The 24,750-nt window shown below is 40.8% G+C and overlaps 1 protein-coding gene across 2 annotated transcripts; it reads left to right on the top strand.

The window, feature by feature from the left end:
- The first annotated feature begins 524 nt into the window (after positions 1 to 524).
- Positions 525 to 23,140, top strand: MCRS1 (microspherule protein 1). 2 transcript variants are annotated; one of them, XM_063426198.1, is made up of 14 exons: positions 525 to 758; positions 4,536 to 4,674; positions 5,694 to 5,735; positions 12,638 to 12,796; positions 13,311 to 13,420; positions 13,518 to 13,626; positions 13,706 to 13,844; positions 13,946 to 14,021; positions 14,392 to 14,420; positions 14,508 to 14,600; positions 16,620 to 16,702; positions 17,099 to 17,186; positions 17,500 to 17,627; positions 21,578 to 23,140. In XM_063426198.1, the coding sequence occupies exons 1-14, from the start codon at positions 643 to 645 to the stop codon at positions 21,662 to 21,664; spliced, it is 1,398 nt and encodes a 465-aa protein (XP_063282268.1). In that variant the 5' UTR covers positions 525 to 642; the 3' UTR covers positions 21,665 to 23,140. The 2 variants fall into 2 exon arrangements, with proteins under 2 accessions (XP_063282268.1, XP_063282259.1); XM_063426189.1 differs by having other exon boundaries at positions 5,631 to 5,735.
- Positions 23,141 to 24,750: the final 1,610 nt, after the last annotated feature.

The raw sequence follows: 24,750 nt of genomic DNA, 5'->3' as shown, positions 1-24,750 counted from the left end.
ATTGTATTGTGTTCACTATTGGCTGTATGACATTTATTGTAATTTGTATCCATGAACTGATGTGATAGGGGAATCACCATTCTTACAAGATTAACCAGCAGCAATACACCGTATTATAGTGTTTTATATATATATATATGTATTTATGTATTTTGTTTTTGGTAAAGAGGTTTTGATACTATTGTATATCACTATAAACAATGATGCTGTTACTGTAACCCTCCGGGGTTCTCAACCCAGTCCTCAGGATCCCCTACCAGTCCAGGGTTTAGGGATTACCTGGGTGTGTCTAAGGTGTTTAGAAAAAGGGGGAAAAAACACATTAGAGACTCTAATGTGTTTTTTTTTCTTTTTCTAAACACCTTAGACACACCCAGGAAATCCCTAAACCCTGGACTGGTAGGGGGTTATTGAGGACAGGGTTGAGAACCCCTGCGTACAGCAGCACTCTGTGCACTCGCTGGGCATGCTGGGTGATATCATTACGTCATTACCGTGCGACTTGCTGCCGGAAGTAGATTCGCGTCACCCACAGTGGAGGTCGGGGGGAGTGCATTCCTGGCGGCGGATGGAGTCCGATAATGGGCCCTCAGTTCGCGATCGGATAGTTTGTTCCCGTACTCGGTCACCTTTATCGCGGTGATGGAGTCTCTGCTGGCCTCTGCCAGCCGCTCCGAGGATGAGGATTCCTCCGCCGGACATAACCGGAGCCTGTCCCAGGGGTCTGGCCTCATCCCTAAAAGGAGGAGCTCCTCCAGGTGACCTACTTATTGCACTGTGTGCAGGGATAACCCGGGTTTATACTGTGTTACTGACCGCACTGTGTGCAGGGATAACCCGGGTTTATACTGTTACTGACTGCACTGTGTGCAGGGATAACCCGGGTTTATACTGTTACTGACTGCACTGTGTATAGGGATAACCCGGGTTTATACTGTTACTGACTGCACTGTGTGCAGGGATAACCCGGGTTTATACTGTGTTACTGACTGCACTGTGTGCAGGGATAACCCGGGTTTATACTATGTTGCTGAGTGCACTTTGTGCAGGGATAACCCGGGTTTATACTGTTACTGAGTGCACTGTGTGCAGGGATAACCCGGGTTTATACTGTGTTACTGAGTGCACCGTGTGCAGGGATAACCCGGGTTTATTCTGTGTTACTGACCGCACTGTGTACAGGGATAACCCGGGTTTATACTGTGTTACTGAGTGCACTGTGTGCAGGGATAACCCGGGTTTATACTGTGTTACTGACTGCACTGTGTGCAGGGATAACCCGGGTTTATACTGTGTTACTGAGTGCACTGTGTGCAGGGATAACCCGGGTTTATACTGTGTTACTGACCGCACTGTGTGCAGGGATAACCCGGGTTTATACTGTGTTACTGACCGCACTGTGTGCAGGGATAACCCGGGTTTAGACTGTGTTACTGACTGCACTGTGTACAGGGATAACACGGGTTTATACTGTGTTACTGACTGCACTGTGTACAGGGATAACCCGGGTTTATACTGTGTTACTGAGTGCACCGTGTGCAGGGATAACCCGGGTTTATACTGTGTTACTGACCGCACTGTGTACAGGGATAACCCGGGTTTATACTGTGTTGCTGACTGCACTGTGTGCAGGGATAACCCGGGTTTATACTGTTACTGACTGCACTGTGTGCAGGGATAACCCGGGTTTATACTGTGTTACTGACTGCACTGTGTGCAGGGATAACCCGGGTTTATACTGTTACTGACTGCACTGTGTATAGGGATAACCCGGGTTTATACTGTTACTGACTGCACTGTGTGCAGGGATAACCCGGGTTTATACTGTGTTACTGACTGCACTGTGTGCAGGGATAACCCGGGTTTATACTGTGTTACTGACCGCACTGTGTGCAGGGATAACCCGGGTTTATACTATGTTGCTGAGTGCACTTTGTGCAGGGATAACACTGGTTTATACTGTGTTACTGACCTCACTGTGTGCAGGGATAACCCGGGTTTATACTGTGTTACTGACCGCACTGTGTGCAGGGATAACCCGGGTTTATACTGTGTTACTGACTGCACTGTGTGCAGGGATAACCCGGGTTTATACTGTGTTACTGAGTGCACTGTGTGCAGGGATAACCCGGGTTTATACTGTGTTACTGACCGCACTGTGTGCAGGGATAACCCGGGTTTAGACTGTGTTACTGACTGCACTGTGTGCAGGGATAACCCGGGTTTATACTGTGTTACTGACTGCACTGTGTGCAGGGATAACCCGGGTTTATACTGTGTTACTGACCGCACTGTGTGCAGGGATAACCCGGGTTTAGACTGTGTTACTGACTGCACTGTGTACAGGGATAACACGGGTTTATACTGTGTTACTGACTGCACTGTGTACAGGGATAACCCGGGTTTATACTGTGTTACTGAGTGCACCGTGTGCAGGGATAACCCGGGTTTATTCTGTGTTACTGACCGCACTGTGTACAGGGATAACCCGGGTTTATACTGTGTTGCTGACTGCGCTGTGTGCAGGGATAACCCGGGTTTATACTGTGTTACTGACCGCACTGTGTGCAGGGATATCCCAGGTTTATACTGTGTTACTGACTGCGCTGTGTGCAGGGATAACCCGGGTTTATACTGTGTTACTGACCGCACTGTGTGCAGGGATAACCCGGGTTTAGACTGTGTTACTGACTGCACTGTGTACAGGGATAACACGGGTTTATACTGTGTTACTGACTGCACTGTGTACAGGGATAACCCGGGTTTATACTGTGTTACTGAGTGCACCGTGTGCAGGGATAACCCGGGTTTATTCTGTGTTACTGACCGCACTGTGTACAGGGATAACCCGGGTTTATACTGTGTTGCTGACTGCGCTGTGTGCAGGGATAACCCGGGTTTATACTGTGTTACTGACCGCACTGTGTGCAGGGATATCCCAGGTTTATACTGTGTTACTGACTGCACTGTGTGCAGGGATAACCCGGGTTTATACTGTGTTACTGACCGCACTGTGTGCAGGGATAACCCGGGTTTAGACTGTGTTACTGACTGCACTGTGTACAGGGATAACACGGGTTTATACTGTGTTACTGACTGCACTGTGTACAGGGATAACCCGGGTTTATACTGTGTTACTGAGTGCACCGTGTGCAGGGATAACCCGGGTTTATTCTGTGTTACTGACCGCACTGTGTACAGGGATAACCCGGGTTTATACTGTGTTGCTGACTGCGCTGTGTGCAGGGATAACCCGGGTTTATACTGTGTTACTGACCGCACTGTGTGCAGGGATATCCCAGGTTTATACTGTGTTACTGACTGCGCTGTGTGCAGGGATAACCCGGGTTTATACTGTGTTACTGACTGCACTGTGTACAGGGATAACCCGGGTTTATACTGTGTTACTGAGTGCACCGTGTGCAGGGATAACCCGGGTTTATACTGTGTTACTGACCGCACTGTGTGCAGGGATAACCCGGGTTTATACTATGTTGCTGAGTGCACTTTGTGTAGGGATAACACTGGTTTATACTGTGTTACTGACCTCACGGTGTGCAGGGATAACCCGGGTTTATACTGTGTTACTGACCGCACTGTGTGCAGGGATATCCCGGGTTTATACTGTGTTACTGACTGCACTGTGTGCAGGGATAACCCGGGTTTATACTGTGTTACTGACCGCACTGTGTGCAGGGATAACCCGGGTTTATACTGTGTTACTGACTGCGCTGTGTGCAGGGATAACCCGGGTTTATACTGTGTTACTGAGTGCGCTGTGTGCAGGGATAACCCTGGTTTATACTGTGTTACTGACCTCACGGTGTGCAGGGATAACCCGGGTTTATACTGTGTTACTGACTGCACTGTGTACAGGGATAACCCGGGTTTATACTGTTACTGACTGCACTGTGTACAGGGATAACCCGGGTTTATACTGTTACTGACCGCACTGTGTACAGGGATAACCCGGGTTTATACTGTGTTACTGAGTGCACTTTGTGCAGGGATAACACTGGTTTATACTGTGTTACTGACCTCACGGTGTGCAGGGATAACCCAGGTTTATACTGTGTTACTGAGTGCACTGTGTGTGAGATACACCAATATATATACCGCTGCCCCCTCTGATACAGCGATGTAGTGTTATTAAACCAGAGGGAGCAAGTTTGAATCTAATGAATATACCTGATCCAAGATATAGTGTTATTGAACCATTCCACTATATCCTGTTAAAGGGTTCTGATCAAATGAGATGGTTAAGATCACATAGTGATTTCAAATCTTAGGAAATAATATGACCAGATACCTCAATTTAGTTGGATGAAACTTAATAACCTCAAGTTATGGTTTGGAACTACTCGGTAAAGACTAGACCTTAGACCTTTTCTATACATTTAGAAGAGACTGTAAACCTTGCAATGTTCTAAAGCTGCTGTAAAGTGCATAACAATATCTGGTACTGTCAAATACATCTTGAAGTTATTTTCCCTTTGCAGTATAAAGCACCTAAATGTAGATTGTTGGTCTGGCAGGTTTATTAAGCGAAAGAAATTTGATGACGAGTTGGTTGAGAGCAGTCTTGCTAAGTCCACAAGTCGTGCTCGTGGTCCTAGTGGAAGTGAACAAGGACGTGGTTCAGGCAGTGAGCCTTCATCCAGTGAGAAGAAGAAGGTAGGAAACTAAGTTCTGCATTAAAATCTGCAAAACCAATGCAAACATTAATTTATATTATATATTATTGGCATCTTAATGAAAGCCATTTTTTTAAAAATATGTGATACAGGGAATATTTCAAGGCAAAAAGCTTATGATGCTGTGAATTAATCCCTTGAGATGTGCTGTCTTAGCAAGTTATCTCAAAGAAAGAAATGCAAAGTATATTCCTGATACTATAGCAGGGGTAGGCAACCATCGGCACTTCAGATGTTATGGACTATACATAATGCTCTTACACCAATAATGCTGGAAAAGCATCATGGGAGGTGTAGTGCCGAAGATTGCCTACGCCTGTACTAGAGTGTTCTTTTAAGTGCTTGATATGATTACTGGGTTAAACAAGGATAAGTGTTTTGGCCTTTTAAGTTGAATCCTATCAGAGGACACACCACTCCTCCCTTTTTAATTGTTTTGCTGGGGGACAAAAAGCACATTGATCATAGTGTCTGTAGACTTTTTTTTTTTTTAATTGATCTTGACACTGAAAGGGACACTATAAGCACCCAGGCCACTTCAGTTTGTTGAAGTTATGTGGGTGCAGTGTCTCAGGTCCATTAACTCTGCAAAGCTAATTACTGCAATAATTAGCTCTGTGGGGTTACTCCAACTCTAGTGGCTTTCTACCAGACAGCCACTAGAAGGACTTAACTGCCTGCGCATTAGGTTTCCACCGCCGACAGCGGTGGTGGAGGAGCGTAGGCGGACCCGAGCAAGGGACGAAGGACATCAGTGCTGGAACCAGGTAAGTGACAGGTTATTTTTATATATATATTATAAAATATTAGCAAGGCAGCTATAGTGCCCGAAAAAAACTTTGTTTTCCTGGCACTATAGATTCTCTTTAAGTATATTGAGAGACAGATTGTCAAACACCATCATCCTTGGAGTCCTCACAGATTTTCTCCTCCTAGATTCATGCCGATGATGTATGGATGCAAAGTACACTGACCCCAGGCTTGCTTCCCCTTTCTCAGGACATGTTAAAGGGCAGTGCTTTGAGGACAGGTGTTAGTCATGTGAGTACTTCTTCCTCCCATCTACTTTGTTACATACACATCTACTTATTGTTTTTTTTTTGTGTGTGCTTTCTTACACATGGAGTGTAACTTCATTTTCTTTCAATATAAAATACTATTTTATTTGACAGTGTGTAGTGAAAAACGTAATCTGATTTAAATATAATGTTGTTGGAATAAAGAACCTCCTTTTATAGGTGTCCTTTTCCTTCGCATCTGACCAACATTGTGAACCCATTTTAAGTTTATTTTTAAGATGCTTTGATTTAACACATGTAGTATGAGCGGTAGGCATATGGTAAAAGCATACAAGTTATTTATAAACAGTGAGTGAATCAACAATCTAAAAACATGCATTGCAATCGTGATTAAAAGCATCAATTTTTCTTTTTAATCCAAGCATTTCACATTTGTTTGGGGACAACGGGAATGAGTTAGCTCGGGTATGATACTTAATAAGGTTATCAAGCTTGTCGTGGTCTCTAAGCATGGTACCTATGACATGTTCCCTTAGGTGATTCAGGCAAATATGTGGAGGCGCGGACTAAGGGTACAGTGTCATATATGAGATGATATGCTGGACGAGGCCGTGCAGTAGATTTAATTTATCCGTGCAAGCACAATTTGGCTCGGTGCATGGCGCTGTTCAGTGATGTCACACTGGTGTGAAGTCATTCCTCATCTGGTTGGGAGGTGGGTGCATATTGCGCTAGATTTGAGCTTATGTGCTCCAGGTAATTAATGGGAGGATTAGGGGGTATGCATCCATGCTGAGATCCCCTGACCGAGAGGGGGGGAGGTGGTATGCCATATGGTGAGAACTATGTATGTACAGCCTAATCAGCCCTCGCGTTTGCAGGACTCGCACCTGTGAGCGTAGTGTAAGGTGTTGCCTAAAAACGCAAAATACAAAATTAAACCAACTATGAACACAAACTAAGTCAGGGCTTTTTTTAGGGGGTTTCGCCAGCATTTTTCATCCAGTAACCAGCATCAGTCTCCCTGCCATTCCAATCACTTATCACGTTGGGTTATTGGATTGGGAGGAAGGCTGGTTCTTATTTGGGGCCAAGCTAAAGGAACCGAATTGATTTGAATCTACCTGGCTAAATCCTTTGCTAAAAAAAACAAAACCTCAGCATTTAGTAATTACGAAATACCCTATATCTTCAGGGAGTGAACTAACATGAGGGACATATAATATAGGTATGGTTGTAGATACATGAAACAGATGGCCAACATAGCTTGTAGAGCTTGATATTTCCTATATTTAAAAAGGGTTCAAAATCCTTGCCTGGAAATTATAGACCTGTGAGCTTAACTTCTGTGACTGGGAAATTATTTGAACGGCTATTAAAGGATAATATTCAGGAATTCATTGGGAAGAACTGTGTTATTAGCAATAATCAGCATGGTTTTATGAAACATAGGTCATGTCAAACTAACCTAATTGCATTCTATGAAGAAGTAAGTAGAAATATAGATCAGGGTGTTGCAGTGGATGTGATCTACTTGGATTTTGCCAAGGCATTTAATATGGTTCCTCACAATAGGTTAGTCTTCAAACTAAAAGAAATTGGTCTAGATGAATATTCTTGTTCTTGGGTAGAACATTGGCTTAAGGATAGAGTACAACAAGTTGTCATTGATGGTAAATTTTCAAGCTGGACAAAAGTGGTAAGTGGTGTCCCTCAGGGTTCTGTTTTGGGACCGCTTCTATTTAACATATTTATAAATGATCTTGAAATGGGCATTGAAAGTCCTGTATCAGTGTTTGCAGATGACACAAAACTTTGTAAAGTAATAAAATGTGAGCAGGATATTGCCTTGCTGCGGAGGGATTTGGATAGATTGGCGGACTGGGCACTAAAACGGCAGATGAAATTTAATATAGAGAAATGCAAAATTATGCACTTCGGGGTTAAGAATTCACAAGCAATTTACACCCTAAATGGTAGTGAACTAGGGATAACCACACACGAGAAGGATTTGGGAATTGTTATAGACAACAAATTAGGCAGCAATATACAATGTCAATCTGCCGTTGCTAAGGCCCAGTAAGGTTTTGTCATGTATAAATAGGGGCATAAATTCTCAAGATGAAAATATAATTTTGCGGGGCGGAGCTAGCAGCCATACTGAGAGGACGCACATGCCTCGAGCTCTGAGCGAAACTCGCCAAATCACGCTAAAAAACGGAAGAAAAACTACCTTAAACACATATACAACAACTGTCCACCCGACAAACTGACATGGGGAGACGGAATAAAAAATCAAAGCCGGACAGGCCCCCTTATACCGCGGACATCGGAGATCTCCTGCGGAGGCCTCAACACTCCCCGAGGCCAGTAATGGCGTCCCAGATGGCAAGCCTGTATGCCTCATTTAGTGAGGCCACAGAGTCTGAAGAAGAAGATGGAGGGGCGAGAAGATTGACCCACTCACCTCCGAAACCTATCCTTACAGAGGAGAAGCTCAAAGACATGCTGGGCGAGCTGCGTCGCAACATAGCAGCCGACATCGGAGTGTTTCGGGATGAGATTAGCGGAGTTGTGGCCCGCTTGCAAAACGCGGAGCTCAACACCGCCGCACAAGAGATCCGAATCGTTTCAGTGGAGCAACAACTCCTGGCCCTGCAAAAGTCCCAAAAGCAACACCAAGATAGCTTGGCAGCACTTGAAGACAAAAGACGCTGGAAGAACGTCAAGATCCGCGGCCTACCAGTTGCGGTAGAGACCGCAGAGATACCACACCTCTTCCGAAGAATGCTCAACACCCTCTTCACGGCCAAACAGGCCAAAGGAATACAATTGGAAAGCTATTTTCGCATTGCAAGACCGCAATCCGGAACCTCTGAGAAGGGGCAAGATGTTATCATCAGATTTCAACAAGGCAAAGACCGACAGGCATTCATGGCAGCCGTTCGCGGCAAATCTCCCTTCCAATTTGAAGGACACTCCCTGGCCTTTTACCCGGATATATCCAAGGCCACCATGGACTGGAGAAGGTCCCTGCGACCCCTGACTACGGAGCTCCTTGCAAACAACATACCATATCGCTGGGGCGCTCCCAGACACCTGTTAATACCCAGAGACACTGGTAACCTCAAGGTGTGTGATGTAACCGAGATAGCGGCCACCATGCAGAAGCTCGCACTGGCCGGACCAGCACCGAGAAGGGCTGACAATAACGAGCCGACAAGAGCCACAACCTGGAACCCCGCAACGGTGCGTCCATTCATACCGGCAGCCCAGCGAGGAGATAGCGCGACCACCTCGGTGCCATGAACTGATGGACATTGAGAACAGCCTAATGCCTCTGCGCTTGGCTCCATCTTCAACCTCTATATGTTAAGTTAAACAATTCTTCTGTTAAAAGTTAGAGTTAAATTCTAATAAGTTACTTACTACACACACACCATCGCTCAGATGCCTAGGCATTCCCAGCTCCTTTGCTGCTTAAACCCCCCCCCCCCTTCTGACAGATAAAAACCGAGCCTATGGCCCTTGAAAACTATAAAGGGGGAAATAAGCCTCTCAAACTCACCCTAGTGCAACAGTATGTGTTTAAACCTAGCTGATTAAGGAGGCAACAGTAGCATCCTGCCCACACACACTAATAGTCCACTCGACTTATAACACCTGCGCAGGATTTGCACACTAGCCAGATAATTGATCACCACACTGTCTAAAATACTACTTACTATATAAAAATGTGTTTTGTTACCGATGCCAACACTTGTTTATTCCTGTTCTGAACGAATCACTTGCAACAGCTGTTGTGGCTAAGCAAGCATGTCTGTACCAACTATGCACAACCAAAATAAAGAATGAAAAAAAAAAAAAAAAATATATATAATTTTGCCTCTTTCTAAAATCGCTGGTAAGACCACACCTTGAATATGCTGTGCAATTTTGGGCACCTGTTCTAAAGAAAGATATCATGGCACTAGAAAAAGTGCAGAGACGAGCTACAAAATTGATAAAAGGAATGGAGCATTTTAGTTATGAAGAAAGGGTTAAAAAATTTAAATCTCTTTAGTTTGGAAAAACGGTGCCTGAGAGGGGATATGATAACATTATACAAATATATTCGGGGCCAGTACAAACTATTATCTGGAAATCTATTCATAAACAGGGCTATACATAGGACACAAAGTCACACATTTAGGCTTGAAGAAAGGAGATTTCATCTAAGGCAAAGAAAAGGGTTTTTTTTTTTACAGTAAGAGCAATAAGAATATGGAATTCTTTGCCTGAAGAGGTGGTTTTGTCAGTCTATACCGATGTTTAAACTGCAATTGGATAAATACTTGCAAAAACACAACATACAGGGATATAATTTCTTATTATTGGGGTAATAGCTGCTTGATCCAAGGAGACATCTGACTGCTATTTTGGGGTCAAGAAGGAATTTTTTCCTAGTTTTTTGCAAAGTTGGAAGTGCTTCATACTGGGTTTTTTTTTTTTACATTTTTTATTTTTGTAGTGCAGGTGATTACAGATTATTGTCATACGCCACAACAGCGTTCATTTTCATAAGGTTACAGATGCGTTAAACAGTGGCATAAGGAACTTGCACAAAATTTTTGTTTTTGTTATACATGCTTAGCTAGACGATTTATGTATATGTTAGCAATCTAGTTGACAGACGAATATTACTTAGTGTTGCTTCTATACGTATGGGGGTTGTATAATACTCTCTAGCCAGTCTATTTGGCTCTATGCATTCTAAGCGTAGTAGATTCTGTGTTTTATCACGAATAGTAAGAGCATGCAGGTTTACGAATACAATAAGCGATTAGCTACACGCTAGTATTGACATGAGTGTCCCAGAGTCTCTCCCCCCCCCCCCCCCCCCCCGCCCTGACAAAACAATATTGCCCAGTGGCCCAATAAAGTATACAATTTAAGACAAACAACTTAATTGCAGGATGGGTTAATCCGGGGTGTGGTGAAGCATTTCAGGGGCGCAGATGCTTGTCTCCAGGCGTTGGGTTCAGCTGTGGAGTGTCCAGAGAGGGTTAAGCAGTTCTTAACGGGTGCTGGAGTAGGATAAGTCTCTGTAGGCTCGTACCTTCGCGGGAGCTGGTGAGAGTACGTTCTTACGACTTGTTTTGCCGCTTGATTGAGGGTTCTCCCTTCCGGTTTGAGGGAGCCCGGTCGACTTTCTAGGGTTTGTGTAGGCCCGGTCGGGATTCACTCTGCATGGTGTGTGGTATATGGCGTCGTATCGCATTGCAGGTCCCCTCTCATGGAGTCCGACGGCTGGCTCACCGGTGAACAAGTCGCTTTGCTATGCGCCTGGTGGATTTAATAGCCGTTTCTCCCAGGTGAGGTGGATAGTACAGGGTAGGTGTTGCTGCGTTCCGTGCTCCACCATTAGTCTCGGCGTACGTGAGCTGGTTGAGCGGGAAGTGCTTTCCCTTGTTTGCAGGTCGGAGCTTGGCGGCCATCTTGGGCCCGACATGTGGACTGCAGTGCGGGTGGGAGACTCAGGATGCTGGCTTGGTAGGTTGGGTCTCAGAGGTGTGGACCGGGATCACCCCCCCGGTCCATAGGGGGGGGGGGGGGGGAAACGGGGCCGGCATCCCCGCGGGTCCGACTCCAAGCCCCGAGCAGTATGCGGCAGGGCAGCGGCCGGCCGTCCCGCTTGCCTCTGGAGTAGGCCTCAAAAAGGGTCGGATAGGTTTCTTCGTCCAGGGGACTGTAGCCCGTAGGGCCAGCCTCGCCCTGGGCCCCAGGGCTCTCTGCCCGCCAAGGGCCACCGTTGCCGGCAAGTTTTTGCGAAAAATTATGCTTAAAATCGCCTGTTCAAAGGCTAGGCTGTAGGAGCTGGTCTAGCATGCGACCAGCCGGCTCGGCGGTCCGGCCCCGCCCCCCATAATGGGTTTTTTGCCTTCTTTTGGATCAACAGCAAAAACATATGTGAGGAAGGCTGAACTTGATGGACGCAAGTCTCTTTTCAGCTATGTAACTATATAGAGACACAATATTTGTTATAGTTACACTGCATTTGATTGAGATTGCATTATACACTATTTAGTGTCATTTATTTTGTATTATATTTGTAGGCTGGGCTTAGTGTGTTAAAGTTAGGGTTTTGTATACTGTTATTATAGTGATGTGCATACAGGAAGATTGAGAGAGACAGACATATTGCAAAAGGAAAAGACAGAATGAGAGGAACCTGCAGATTGGTAGAGAGAGACAGACCAATGGAGGTAGACTGACATTTTTAGAGAGGCTAAGCTTGTGAGAGATGAATGAAAAGATGACCGCTTGAAATAAGCAGACGGACAGTGGGAAATGTGTAGAGAGACCAACCGAGAGGCAGACAGACATTAACAGATTAAGACCGAACACATGACAGATTGTATTATGATTTATTTGTACCATTAGAGTTGTTGTACTGACGGATATGGCTGTCTGCAGAAGCTGTTCTGAGTAATGGGCATGGGTAGGTGAAAGAAATCAAAAGAGCTAAATAATACTGGCTGGGAACTGTAGGACATGTCTACATATTGAATTTGCTTTTACCTGTAGCTTTTGCAGACCTGCTTATACATGTAATGGGATTAACACTCCTAATACGATATAACCCATGTATTGGTACTGCTCTGTAGTACCGAGCTAGAAGCTGATCTCTGGTTAAATATACCTTTATTGTACAGAGAAAAGCAGGGTCTATTCCTCGGGGAGGATAGATCGAGATAGATGTATATTAGAGAGTTGGAGATAGATGTGCATATGCATACATGTACGCATATAATCTATATACACTAATTTTTCTTCTGGAAAATTCATAGGAATTGAGATCAGCAGTAGGATGTTTTAATTCTAAAGATTGCATGAAACACATTCTGCAATCTTTTTGAGTATTGTCTCTTTTATTTGGTACAGGTTAGTAAGACTGCATTAACTCCAGCTCCACACTCTCCTGCACCAAGTCCCAGCATCACTAAACGCATCAAGAAAAGCAAACAGCCCATGCAGGTTACAAAAGACCTTGGAAGATGGAAGCCTGCTGATGATCTGCTACTTATCAACACAGTGTTACAGGTTTTTTTGAATTTCACATAGATTGTTAATCACTAGAGTCTTTGCAGCTGAATTGCTGTATACATATATTATAGATAAATTGGATTAAGAAAAAACAACACTGTTGGCTAGTCTCTTAGCTGTTCAGCTGATGGGTCAGAATGTGTATACTCATTCTGTTCACATTTACTTTAAATGGAAAATTAAAGTCATATTACTATTGGATGTATGCAGTCTAAATGCCAGGAAAATATCTTTATATTTGCATTGTGAGACAGATTAACCCCTTAAGGACCAAACTTCTGGAATAAAAGGGAATCATGACATGTTACACATGTCATGTGTCCTTAAGGGGTTAAAGGGCTATATTTGTGATTTTTTTTTTTTTAATAGTTCCTGAGCCTTAAAATCTTGTCTGTATGAGCTGTGGAGTACAGTGTAACATTGGGGTTTCCCAAGATCTTCTGATAACATACTGGCAACAAATATAGGCCATTTATACATTGTTTTACAGACTTGTTTTTTTTGTTTTCAGACAAATGATCTGCAGGCGGTGCACCTTGGAGTCAAGTTTAGCTGTCGCTTCACACTAAATGAAATCCAAGAACGCTGGTACGCTTTACTCTATGATCCCGTAATCTCCAAGTGAGTTTTAAGTTTTCTGATCATGCTAAGAGGGGGAAAAATGTGCAACGTTACAAGGTCTGAAACAATGCATTTCTTTTTATGAAATATTTCAAAGGTTGTCATGCCAAGCCATCAGGCAGCTTCACCCAGAGGCCATTGCTGCGATCCAGAGCAAAGTATTGTTCAGCAAAGCTGAGGAGCAGTTATTGAGCACAGTGAGCTCGGTATGTATATGTATCTTTAGAAGCATCTGTTTAGATAGTAGTACAGCTCAATGAAAACTATCCTCTATTGTCTTCACAGACATCCCAACCTACTCTTGAGACATTTCAGGATTTGCTGAGCAAACATCCAGAAGTATTCTATGTATCCCGTACAGCCAAATCTCTTCAGGTGCATTGGCAGCTTATGAAGCAGTACTATCTGCTAGAGGACCAGACAGGTGTGAATAACATACTCCCTGAACCACTTTAAATATGTAGCATAACATCCTTTCCACGAATTTTCTGTAAAGGCTTGTTTTTGCTTCCCATTATATTTCAGTTCAGCCACTCCCCAAAGGGGACCAGGTTCTTAACTTCTCTGATGCTGAAGATATGCTTGATGACAGCAAACTCCGGTACGCTTTTATACATGTGTGTTACCTTTGAATTATGTCAGCTAAACAGTATTGGATTTACAAATCACATGTCCATGCATACAGCGAAGTGTGTTGAGAGGAAAGTATTAGATACTTCCTACTGATTTTACGTGATTCAGAAATTTACTATTTTACATCACCTACATATTTCAAGCCAAAGCAAATAATGTTAAGCTCAGACATAGCATAAAGGACTTGCTTTATCTAAAATCTCCATTTAGGATCAGTTAAGGGTATGCTTTTTACATGGTATACATGGTAGTTATGTATATGCATCATTGCTTTAGTGTTGTACTGCTTTGCTTGCATGCTGTGTATCAGGGTTGAATTCTGTTTTATCTTCTTGCAGAGATACTAGAGATGAAGTTCTTGAACATGGCAAGTCCTATTTTAACATTACATATTTTGTTTTCTCTTTTGTTCTGTAAATCCGTTCTAACCCCTGTTTATCCTCTTTCTTTGTAGAACTGACTGTTGCTGACCGTCGCCAGAAACGTGAGATTCGTCAGTTGGAACAGGAGCTACATCGATGGCAAGTGCTAGTTGACAGCATCACAGGTGAGTGATTAATTTGCTTCTAATGGGAACTTTTAATCCACATTTTGTGCAAGTGGCAAAGTTTAACAAGGTATTGATTCCATCTACATATTATGCTGGAGAAGTTTCCACTGATGAAAATATTGAAAGATATAGATTTGTTTTAACTACTATACTCCAGCAATGGATGGAGAAGCTCCACCACCAAATGATTCACACAGCAGGCTATTCATCATATTCTGAGGATCTTCTGTTATTTATCTTTTTGTTTTGAATGCAGTATATAACACCAAAACCATGTGTTTACATGTAAAAGTATCACATGAGAATAGGACACCTCACCACTAAAGAAAGCTTAATTTGTTTCCTTTCTTCCGTAAGTATTTTTTATTGTTTTCAAGATAGAGCCCCCACTGCAATATAAAAAAGCAACATGTATCCAATCCATGAGTAACCGCATTAACAGAGCAGCTCATTACTTTTTAATTTTTTCTTTTTTTTTTTTTATAAAGTAGTAGTGTTGCGTTTTAAATAAACACTGAAATCACTTTACCTACTAGCCCACTGAAGTGATTATGCCTAGAGTACCCTGGCAACATCCCAGTGTAACTTGTCAAACTGATTTTAGTTTGACAACTTACCTTGGTCCTGCTGGGTGGCCACGGCCACATTCCTTTTTTTCTGGGATACTCCTGCATTAGAATCTGACTCTGCATAGCCTAGAAGAGCTGGGCTGCACCTGAGGTCCAGTTAAGAGAGAGATTTTTATCTCCCAAGCCAGTTTTCACAGACATTCTGTCAAAACCCTAATCGTATGACTTCTGTTTTCATGGATTAACTAAATTAACTTGGAGTGATCTGAGGAAAGGCAGAACTTGTGCACATTCAATGGGAGCATGCAAGAAGACCATGTGTTCTATGTAATGTAACCCAGGAAATGTGTTAAGCAAGTAGCTTCTAGTGTATAATCATGTGGCAAACCGCCCATAGGTCTGTAAGGACATCAAATCAACCCTCATGTGAAATCGCAATAAGGGTTTTTGGAGGTCTAACTGCCACAAAGATCTGGGGGTCCTTTTTTAACCCCTTACAAGATATGTATGTTTATGATTTATGGAATCTAAAATAGTATATTTGATTTGGGATAATTAAATATTGAAGGGAGACTTCAGTTTGTGTTTATAAATATGTGATTATTTTATAGTATATTCTATAGTACGGTGAATAATCATGCTGTGTGTTTTTGGGTGTAATAAATAATAACATGGTATAAATACTGACCACTGAATTTCAGTAAATTATAAACCAAAGTGGGAAAATTTGACAAAAATAGCCAAACTGACAATAGCGGAGTTGGAGAATTTTTCATAAATAAAAAAAATTGCTTCACTTTAGTGCTTGAGATTAGTTTGCCTTTCTATTCTAAATCATACAATGATTTAGGGATTTACATGAAGTATATTAATACTTTTTTGTGAATAAGGATTTTATTTGTCACCACATAGAAATTATTTGCAGTTAACAAAATATGCATGTAGTAATGGTAACAATCGTTTTTTTCTTTTTGAAAGCATCCAATAACTGTGCAGACAGCCATCCAGGGCTGATATAGCATCAACGGGAATCTGCAAAGAAAAAGACACATAAACTGGGACCCTTGAGTCCAAATTTTAAGCACCTTTTTTTGCGTTTTATTAAATGTACTTTCATTCTGTGAATTTTATTGCATGTAAGGGGTTTAATGTAAGCAAGAAATATAATATATTTTGGTAAGGAAGAATCTGCTTGACAAAATATTTGGGTGATACCTTATGGAACTAATGGAAATTATTAGAGATAGACAATAGAAATATACTAAAATGCTTTCAGCACTGAAGTGAAAGAAAGCTCTAGAGAGCCTCAGCAGTAAATGGGTCTTACACTAGATATATGTAATTTATAAATGGAGAATCCATTCTACTTTGCTGTTGATTATGGCACTCCGGTGTAGGGTGTTCTGCTGAAGCCTATTTAAACCTGATGCCACTGTCTGTTCCCTAGGAATGAGCTCTCCTGATTTCGACACTCAAACATTAGCCGTGTTAAGAGGACGGATGGTGCGATACCTGATGAGATCCCGAGAGGTATGAAATTTATGCTGTGTGCACCCGTTTGGTCCATTAAAGGCAGTGCAAAGATGATATTTTAGAAAAAGATAATGCATATATATGTACCGATAAAATGGATTTACAATCAAAAGGCATGCTGATTTAATGATGTGCCAGGATCAAACTAAAAGGAATTCACAAAAATGAATTTCCTGAGCTGCCTGTAACTGCAAACCTCTGTTAAACTCTATGTGAAAGTAGAGATATATTAACTGTGATGAGCCTTATGGTTGTTGTGAAACAGCATTTTAAATAAACCAGAGGATGTAGCAGGTGTAGGAAACTGGAGTAAGGCAGGGTGCGATCTTTTCACAAGTGTTTTTGAAACAATATCATGTAGAGGTGATCTAATGCCTAATGTTTTGTGAGCAGATCACGCTTGGCAGAGCTACGAAGGACAACCAGATTGATGTTGATCTTTCATTGGAGGGCCCTGCATGGAAGATATCACGCAAACAAGGTCTGTAATGAAGATTTAACTTCCTATCATAGGGCGTTTTACATTTCTCCTGATGTTCGTGTGATCCTGTAGACGAGTTCTAAGAAACCTGCATTCACAGGTTTCCTTTCACTTCTGTAGTATCAGTGGAGAGCACATATTTTTGTGTCCTCTAAGACAGGGCTCACAATTTCCACTGTTAACTAGTTGTTGGCAAGTGGAAATGCGCCTGGGTAAGTGTGCAATGGGCCCTCTAGGTTTGCAGTGGCTAATAGCACAGGCCATAAAATTTAAAACTTTGCTCTGAGAGACTAATTTGTGTTCCAACTTGTAGGAGTGATCAAACTGAAGAACAACGGAGACTTTTTCATAGCCAACGAGGGCCGAAGAGCTCTTTATATAGATGGACGACCTGTCCTGTCGGGGAGTAAGTGGAAGCTGAATCATAACTCTGTCGTGGAGGTATGTAACTCTAGACATTTCCTTTATAGCTTTACTCTCCCTTATTCAATGTAGTTAAATTGTAAATGTTCAACCTTTTCTAATACCCATTACTTGCTGATCCACATGCAAATTGCACACTTCTAGTTATGCTTGAAGGGAAAGAAAAGCCTTCTCTAGTTGTGGTTTTGCCTTTGACCATACATCGGCTAAATGTACCTTAAATCCCTGCTATAACTAGAAAAATGTATCCAGTTTTTCTGTAGAATAAAAAGAAATCCACCAATGTAATGTGATTTGGCATTGTAAATTTATTTTAACTATCATAAAAATATATTTAAAATAAGTTTAATGAACTTGTTTTCTGATAATATACTTTGAGAAGTTTGGGCATGGGGCTTTCTTTGATTTCCATTGAATATACATGCATTTCACATCATGGCATCAACAGGGTGATCTCCGTATACTTCAGTATCTTCTTGAAGGCTTCTCAGTGGAAATGCGTTCCTTACTACTGTAATTTTTTCTATCCTGTAAATTTGGGTTCTTCATTGCATGCACTAACAATTTTTAGAAAAGGGACGCTCTGGGCTCCAAGCCTTCTCCGACACTGGGTGTCGCGTATCTGGCTTCTGCAGAGCTGTTCATTAGCTGAGCACTCTCAGGCAATGAATGATCCTTTGTGCAAAGTGTTGACATTGGCCTGCCTGGAACTCTTGTTCTGGACTGGCTAAAGACATACTAATGATTCTGCTGGAGGTGGAGTTATTCCTTTGACAGCAATATAAAATATCTCTGTCTGTTTAATATGAGTTTAATATTGAAAAGCTGCTCTTTCAGACTTCAAGCACCATGATCACATCAAATTACTGAAGTGATCAAGGTGCTTGGAGTAACCCTTTAAAAGGGACACTTTAGGCACCCAGACAACTTCATCTCATTGAAGTGGTCTGAGTGTACTGTCCTTGTCCCATTAACCTTTAAACATATTTATATTCCAGGGTTAAGACTGCCAGACAGCAACTAGAGGTGCTTTCTGCTGTTTCATGGAGTTTGACTCCATGAAATAACGCTAGACGTCTTCACGCTTTGCATGAGAACGTCCAGCATCTTCAGATCCTCCATTGGATGTCCAGCGCCTTCAAATCTATTCAATGCTTTCCTATGGGGAAGGTCTAATGCGTGCACGGCGCTCACGTCGGGGGAGGCAGAGATGGAACCAGCTACGATATAGGCCTCGCCGCTGGAATAAAGGGTGTGTAATAAGGGTTTTAACCCTTTATTTGCTATGGGGGAGGGGGGTAGAGAAACACTTTGTATTCCTAACACTAAAGTGTTGATTTAAGGTAACGTGTTCATTGTGTTTACATATATTTGCAGAATAGCAACTGGATTATTTTTTTTTTTATGTTTTTGCTGTTTAATAGTGTATGTTGTCTTAATTAACATTGTTGTCAAGCTTAATTAACATTATGGGAACTAATTTACCAAATAAGTAAATAAGACCTCAATATACGGCCTCTTGCTACATAGCTAATACCTGTTTCATGCTGAATAACCTTTGGACTATAATGTAATCTTTAAATAGATTTGTTTTTTTTGTTTTTTTTTCTCCAGCCCATTTTATTAAACGAAATATGGATTCAATTAAATAAATTTAAATAAAACGTAAAAAAAAAAAAAAATTATCTTGATGCCTATATTTCCGGTCCAGTCTCATACACAGACACTGAAGGAGCTGGGACAGCAATGAGTTTTACAGCTCTGTTATCAAGCATAGGAGGCTGCTTGGATTAGGGAGAACACTGACCAAGATCCCCGATTCTTATCTCCCTTCACCAACCCACCCAAGCTCCAAACCGGCAAATTATATTAAATGTCTCTATAGGCTGGTACCTATTCTGCCTATTGGGAAATCCTGCCCTAGATATACAACTGTTTGCACATTTTTATTTATTGATAAACTAGATTTTGAGTGGGCCCCAAAAAAAGTATTTTTACCATCCAGCAAAATACATGTATTTTATATACATCATGTATTTAGGAGTTTATCATGTCAAATATGTAAGGCAAGTACATATTGGTTACATATCTCATGAGAGTTGATACTGCTAATGGATTGTTTAACTAAAGAACAATATATATTTCCATTACATCCCCACAGCAGTGTTATCAGGAGTTCTCTTATGTTACCTTAATAAGACTAGTGAAAGGGAATTTTCATTTAAGTAAAATTCTGTATATTGTGTTCCCATGGCAACAAATATAACAGTTTAACAAAGCAGTAAGTAAATATAGCATTGTTTGCGTACATTAATGTAAATATCTAATAATCTATCAGTGGTTGAAAGTAAACAAAGTCATTGTTATCCGGGGACTGTATCTTGTGTACTTACCACGTAATTCTGCTTGCCGACATTATATTGATAAATAATGTAACCAAGTTAAACACATTACTGTTGTGCAAGCATAATTAATATGTTGCTCCACTTAGAGACCAGCTTTACAATTTTTATTTTTTATTTTTTTTAAAGTATGCTCACTTTAAGGAACACTTTAGAATCGGTAATACTTGTTTGTATTCCTAACACTATAGTGCTGGAGTGGCCGTTTCTTCTCTCTGTGGAATTAAAAGGTTTAAAACTTACCTTTTTTTCCTTTGCCGTGGCTGGCCCCGCCTAAATGGCTGAGATCATCAATCTTGATAATCTCAGCCAATCCAATGCTTTTCCATAGGAAAGCATTAGGAAGCTATTGAACTTGTCAGCATCTCCTCAAAAAAGTGCATTGAATCAGTGCATCTCTATGGGGAACTTGCAGGGTCTCCATGCAGACCGTGGAAATGCTTAATGATGATACTGCACATTGTGCAGCACTGAGATATTAAGCACCTCTAGTGGCCGTCTGAGCGACGGTCACTAGAAGTATTACTAGGCAGCAATGTAAACCCTGCCTGCAGAAACATGCTATAGACACCAGCACCACTACATTAAGTTGTAGTTGTTCTTGTGACTATGGTTTCTATTTAACTTGTATTGTCTTCTTTTTACTGCCACATAATGATCTGGTGAAATGTATAAAAACCAAAAACCTTTGCCCAGAATCTGTTCCGTGCTGCCAAATGTCAATTCTGTGCATAAAATATATCCGACCACTGTGTAAATGAGATCAGGTTTTAAGCAGTCCTGAAATATTTTTTAATTAAAGGTACCTTAGTGCTGCCGTCAACGTCAGTTCATGTTGCTTGATCAGTGGTACAATAAATACTAAATACAGGAAAACAAAATGAGAGCAGTGTTTGTTGTACCTCTTTGTCATTCAACTAAATCACTATTGTAGCACTTTGTGCACACGGCATATCCTTGTTGTGCTGCTTTCATTGTTTCCTGTATTTTGCATAAAACACATCAGTTCTAAGCGATGGACTTATTGAGTTTCCCTTTGCAGGCCGAGCCTGCAGGGTGAAACCTCTCCATTCCCTCCATTCCTTCCTGTTTACAGCTATCCCCACCTACCCAACAAGTGAATTTTTTAAAATATATCCCTCCCTCCAAACACCCCCTCCATTTAAAAAAAATAAATGCATTTAAAAGGGTTGTTTTGAGATTTTTATTTATTTGTTTTCGTTTTTTCTGGATGCTTATAAGGAAGACCACAGTATTCTAGTAAATAATAGTTAATATGAAAGTGGATAAGTGACAGTTTGTCGATCCAAAGAATTAAAATGACAAAACCTAACTACAAACAGGGCCAGGGATTTAAAGACTGCATGGAGTAAGTGTATTTAGTGAGAGTTTATATTCATTTTAGGATTATAATACCATTTTTTTTGTCCGGCATACAGCATAGTCACAGCATCTGAATTAGGCCAATCCCTTGTATTGAATAGGCTGGACTAAACTGTTTTCCCAGTGCCTCTGTGAATGGCACATATGCTACTTCTATCATTTAATGATATCTTTCTTCCCCAGATATCTGGACTCCGTTTTGTGTTCCTTATCAATCAGGAACTCATTGCTTTAATTAAAGCAGAAGCTGCTAAAATGATCCAACAATGAACAGTATGACATCTGGAGGCATTAAGAGATGCTTGAGTTGGCGTGGGCATTTAGAAGCTCTATTTTATTTGAGAGACTGTTCCTTGGTCCAACTTGTTTGGAAAATAGAGAGTGACTTTCAAGACACAGAAGAAAGAACTGCTGTTACCAAGGCAGTGTTTGGAGCACATTATTTTTCAGACTGCAAGTAATGTATATCGCAGGGTTTTTTCAGCTTATATCTGCCTTCATTTTGTTACGTACATAGTTAAGAAATATTTGTTTATTAAATTAATTGTGCTTTGTAAACAAAACCACTTGTGATTTGTCGGTGGATCAATTCCATAAAACCGAGTAGCAACATTTCCAAAGTGCAGTCATGAAGATTAATTTTTTTTGATTTTTTTTTTAAAGAAGAAATACAACCATTCAAATGGAAATTGTTTTATTTATCAAAATAACAAGGTAAGTTTCTTGGACAAAAGCCAGTCATAGAGATGCCACCTGCACTTAGTTCCTTGGAGAGATGCTACCTGCATGCATAGTAAGAAACACATTTTTGTTGCAGGACACACATTTCCAGGTACAATATATAAATGCAATAAAAATAATGAAACTGCTGAAGAAATAAGTGGATGTGAATATGGAAGCATGTGTTTACCTTGTTTATGGATAGGAGTCTGCCCCTTTCCTGATTTTTCAGTTGGAGCAAATTGTTCAAAAATCCGGACCCTATTCTGTAGGCCCCCTCGCTCTCTCCCCCCAGTAATTTGTAGTATCTAAACATTATAACCCCATGTACACTAAATTAATATTGACTAATTTTAAACTATTCATGCAATAACGTGCTAAATGTAACAAATGTCAAAATGTCTCTCGTGCATTTGTTTTTAATAAATTTCTCAGTGCTTATATATAGGTTTCCACACTAAAAACTACAACATAAAAGTGCATGATCTTTTTACACCATGCAGCCAGTTTATTAAAAAAAAAAATCATCCCAACATGAAGTAAATTATTACAAATCATGACTCTTCTAGTCAATCAGCGTTACACCACCATGCAGGTGATCCTTCAAGTACATTATAGTAAAGAAATCAACCCAATTGAACACACTGCTTAGTGTCACGGTGAGCTTAGCTTACTTGCATCTAGAGAAAAGAATGCATTAATGTTCTGCTGCAGATAAAGGGATCCCACAAAACATAATTAATTGCTCCAATCAGTGACCTATCCCTAGGAATGCTGAAAAAGTGCACTGGGCATGCTAACAGATCTCTTCACCTTGCAAAATCCAGACTGGGAAAAGAGTCTGATCAGTGTGATTACACAGAGCAGGCTCTGTTGTTTGGATTCTATCTCCTTCTGCTACACAATGATGCCCTGTTTCTGTCATTAGTGGAATACTCAAAGTGAGGTGGGTTGAAGAAACTCTTAGCAGAGAGGCATGCCCAATAATGTAATCTGGTCAAGTTTATAAACGTATTACATACTTTTTTTTTTTTAATTTGTTTAAAATGTTTGGTTTAAAAAAATAAAAAATAAATTGTCACGTGACACGTCCCTTTTTTAAGTATATATTCTCTTTAAATACATGTTGACTTCTTGGATTCCCTTGACTTGCAACTCCCATGTAGATTATGAAGATGTTTGTATGAGCCTGCTAATCTGCCCACTCACACTTGATTTGCTTAACTGTAAATCACTAAATTGACAAGGAAACTATATATTTACACAAACGTAAGTCCTGCGCTCAAACTCACACTACTCCTGGGCGGCAGCAACTACCATAGCACACATCAGCCCCAATACATACAATAAAAACTCAAAGAGAAAACAAACTTAAAAAAAAATATATATATATATATATATATATATATATATATATATATATATATATATAACCCCTTAAGGACCAAACTTCTGGAATGAAAGGGAATCATGACATGTCACACGTCATGTGTCCTTAAGGGGTTAAACCAAAATAATGGAGAGGGAAAATTGGCCACTATTTCCGGTCTAAACAATAACTGCAAATGAGACTGGAATAAACCTTAAAGGACAAAAAGGAACTTGCACAACTTTCCCACATATTCAAATTTGAGATAAAGGAACATGTTTGGCTGAATATAAATCCTATGTCTAGCCTTAGCAGGATGTAATTCTTTTCCATGCAAAGTAGTGTTCACATGCCCATGTGGTTTTAGTGATGCAATGGTGTGCTTGTGTCATCTGCAACGTGTAACCAGACTTCCTTAGGCTATGAGCTAAGAATCCAAAGTGGTTTCAAAACAGTATTTGCTGTAAGGAACAACTCCATACAGTCCTGCTCTATCGCTGCTGTTCTGGTTGATACTGCAATCTACTTGGGAAATATAAACAATCCTTTTAACAGAACAGCAAACACATGTTGTGACACAAAGCAAGTCTACATAAACTTTTGGACTGGTATTTTTTTGATTACTTGGCTACCTCATCAGATTATAGTGTAATGCATAAAAGTACCAAATTAAGTTGATAATGCTACACATCAGTCCAAGACACAAATTATTTGGTAATAGATGTAGTATATAGAAAGAGCTTGTTTGACTCAATACAGGAATATTGTGTCTCCTAAATTTAACAGCTGTATTACCAGAAAAGGAAATATGTATGTTAAAAGGATTTATTTATTGGTGTGGTATATTGTTTGCCTAGTTGCAGATTCACAGAACCCCTTATCCATTTTGACATAACTTCTATTCTTAGTCACTGGTTTGTGTAATTCATCCATATTTTGATATATGGAATGACTTTTTCTGATGCCACTCTCTAATACAATTTGGAATTAAAGCATACCATTTGAGAATAAAATAGGCTCTATAATGCTGACAACCCTATTTCAGTCTTTTGACAATTCGGTCCATGTTCTGATAGCAAACATCTAAATCTAGTTCTATTTAGTGCACATCCCAAACATGTACATTTAAACATTCTGTCCAAGCATGGTATGTTCATACATAAGAGTCGCTTTAAAAGTCTGAATCATAACAGTGGTGTAATATAGTTACCTTACAACGCAAGAAACATTTGCCTGCAGAAAAATCTAACTAGTAAAGAAAGATCTG

This window comes from Pelobates fuscus, chromosome 1, assembly GCF_036172605.1.
Source record: "Pelobates fuscus isolate aPelFus1 chromosome 1, aPelFus1.pri, whole genome shotgun sequence".
Lineage (NCBI taxonomy): Eukaryota > Metazoa > Chordata > Amphibia > Anura > Pelobatidae > Pelobates > Pelobates fuscus.
This window is presented reverse-complemented; position numbering and strand designations above follow the sequence as displayed.

Coding starts and splice junctions, on each gene's coding strand:
- MCRS1 (XM_063426189.1), top strand. CDS start 643: ATGGAGTCTCTGCTGGCCTCTGCCAGCCGCTCCGAGGATGAGGATTCC. Junction 5,736..12,637: donor TGAGGACAGGTGTTAGTCAT/GTGAGTACTTCT, acceptor TATTTGGTACAG/GTTAGTAAGACTGCATTAAC. Junction 14,601..16,619: donor GCTAGTTGACAGCATCACAG/GTGAGTGATTAA, acceptor TCTGTTCCCTAG/GAATGAGCTCTCCTGATTTC.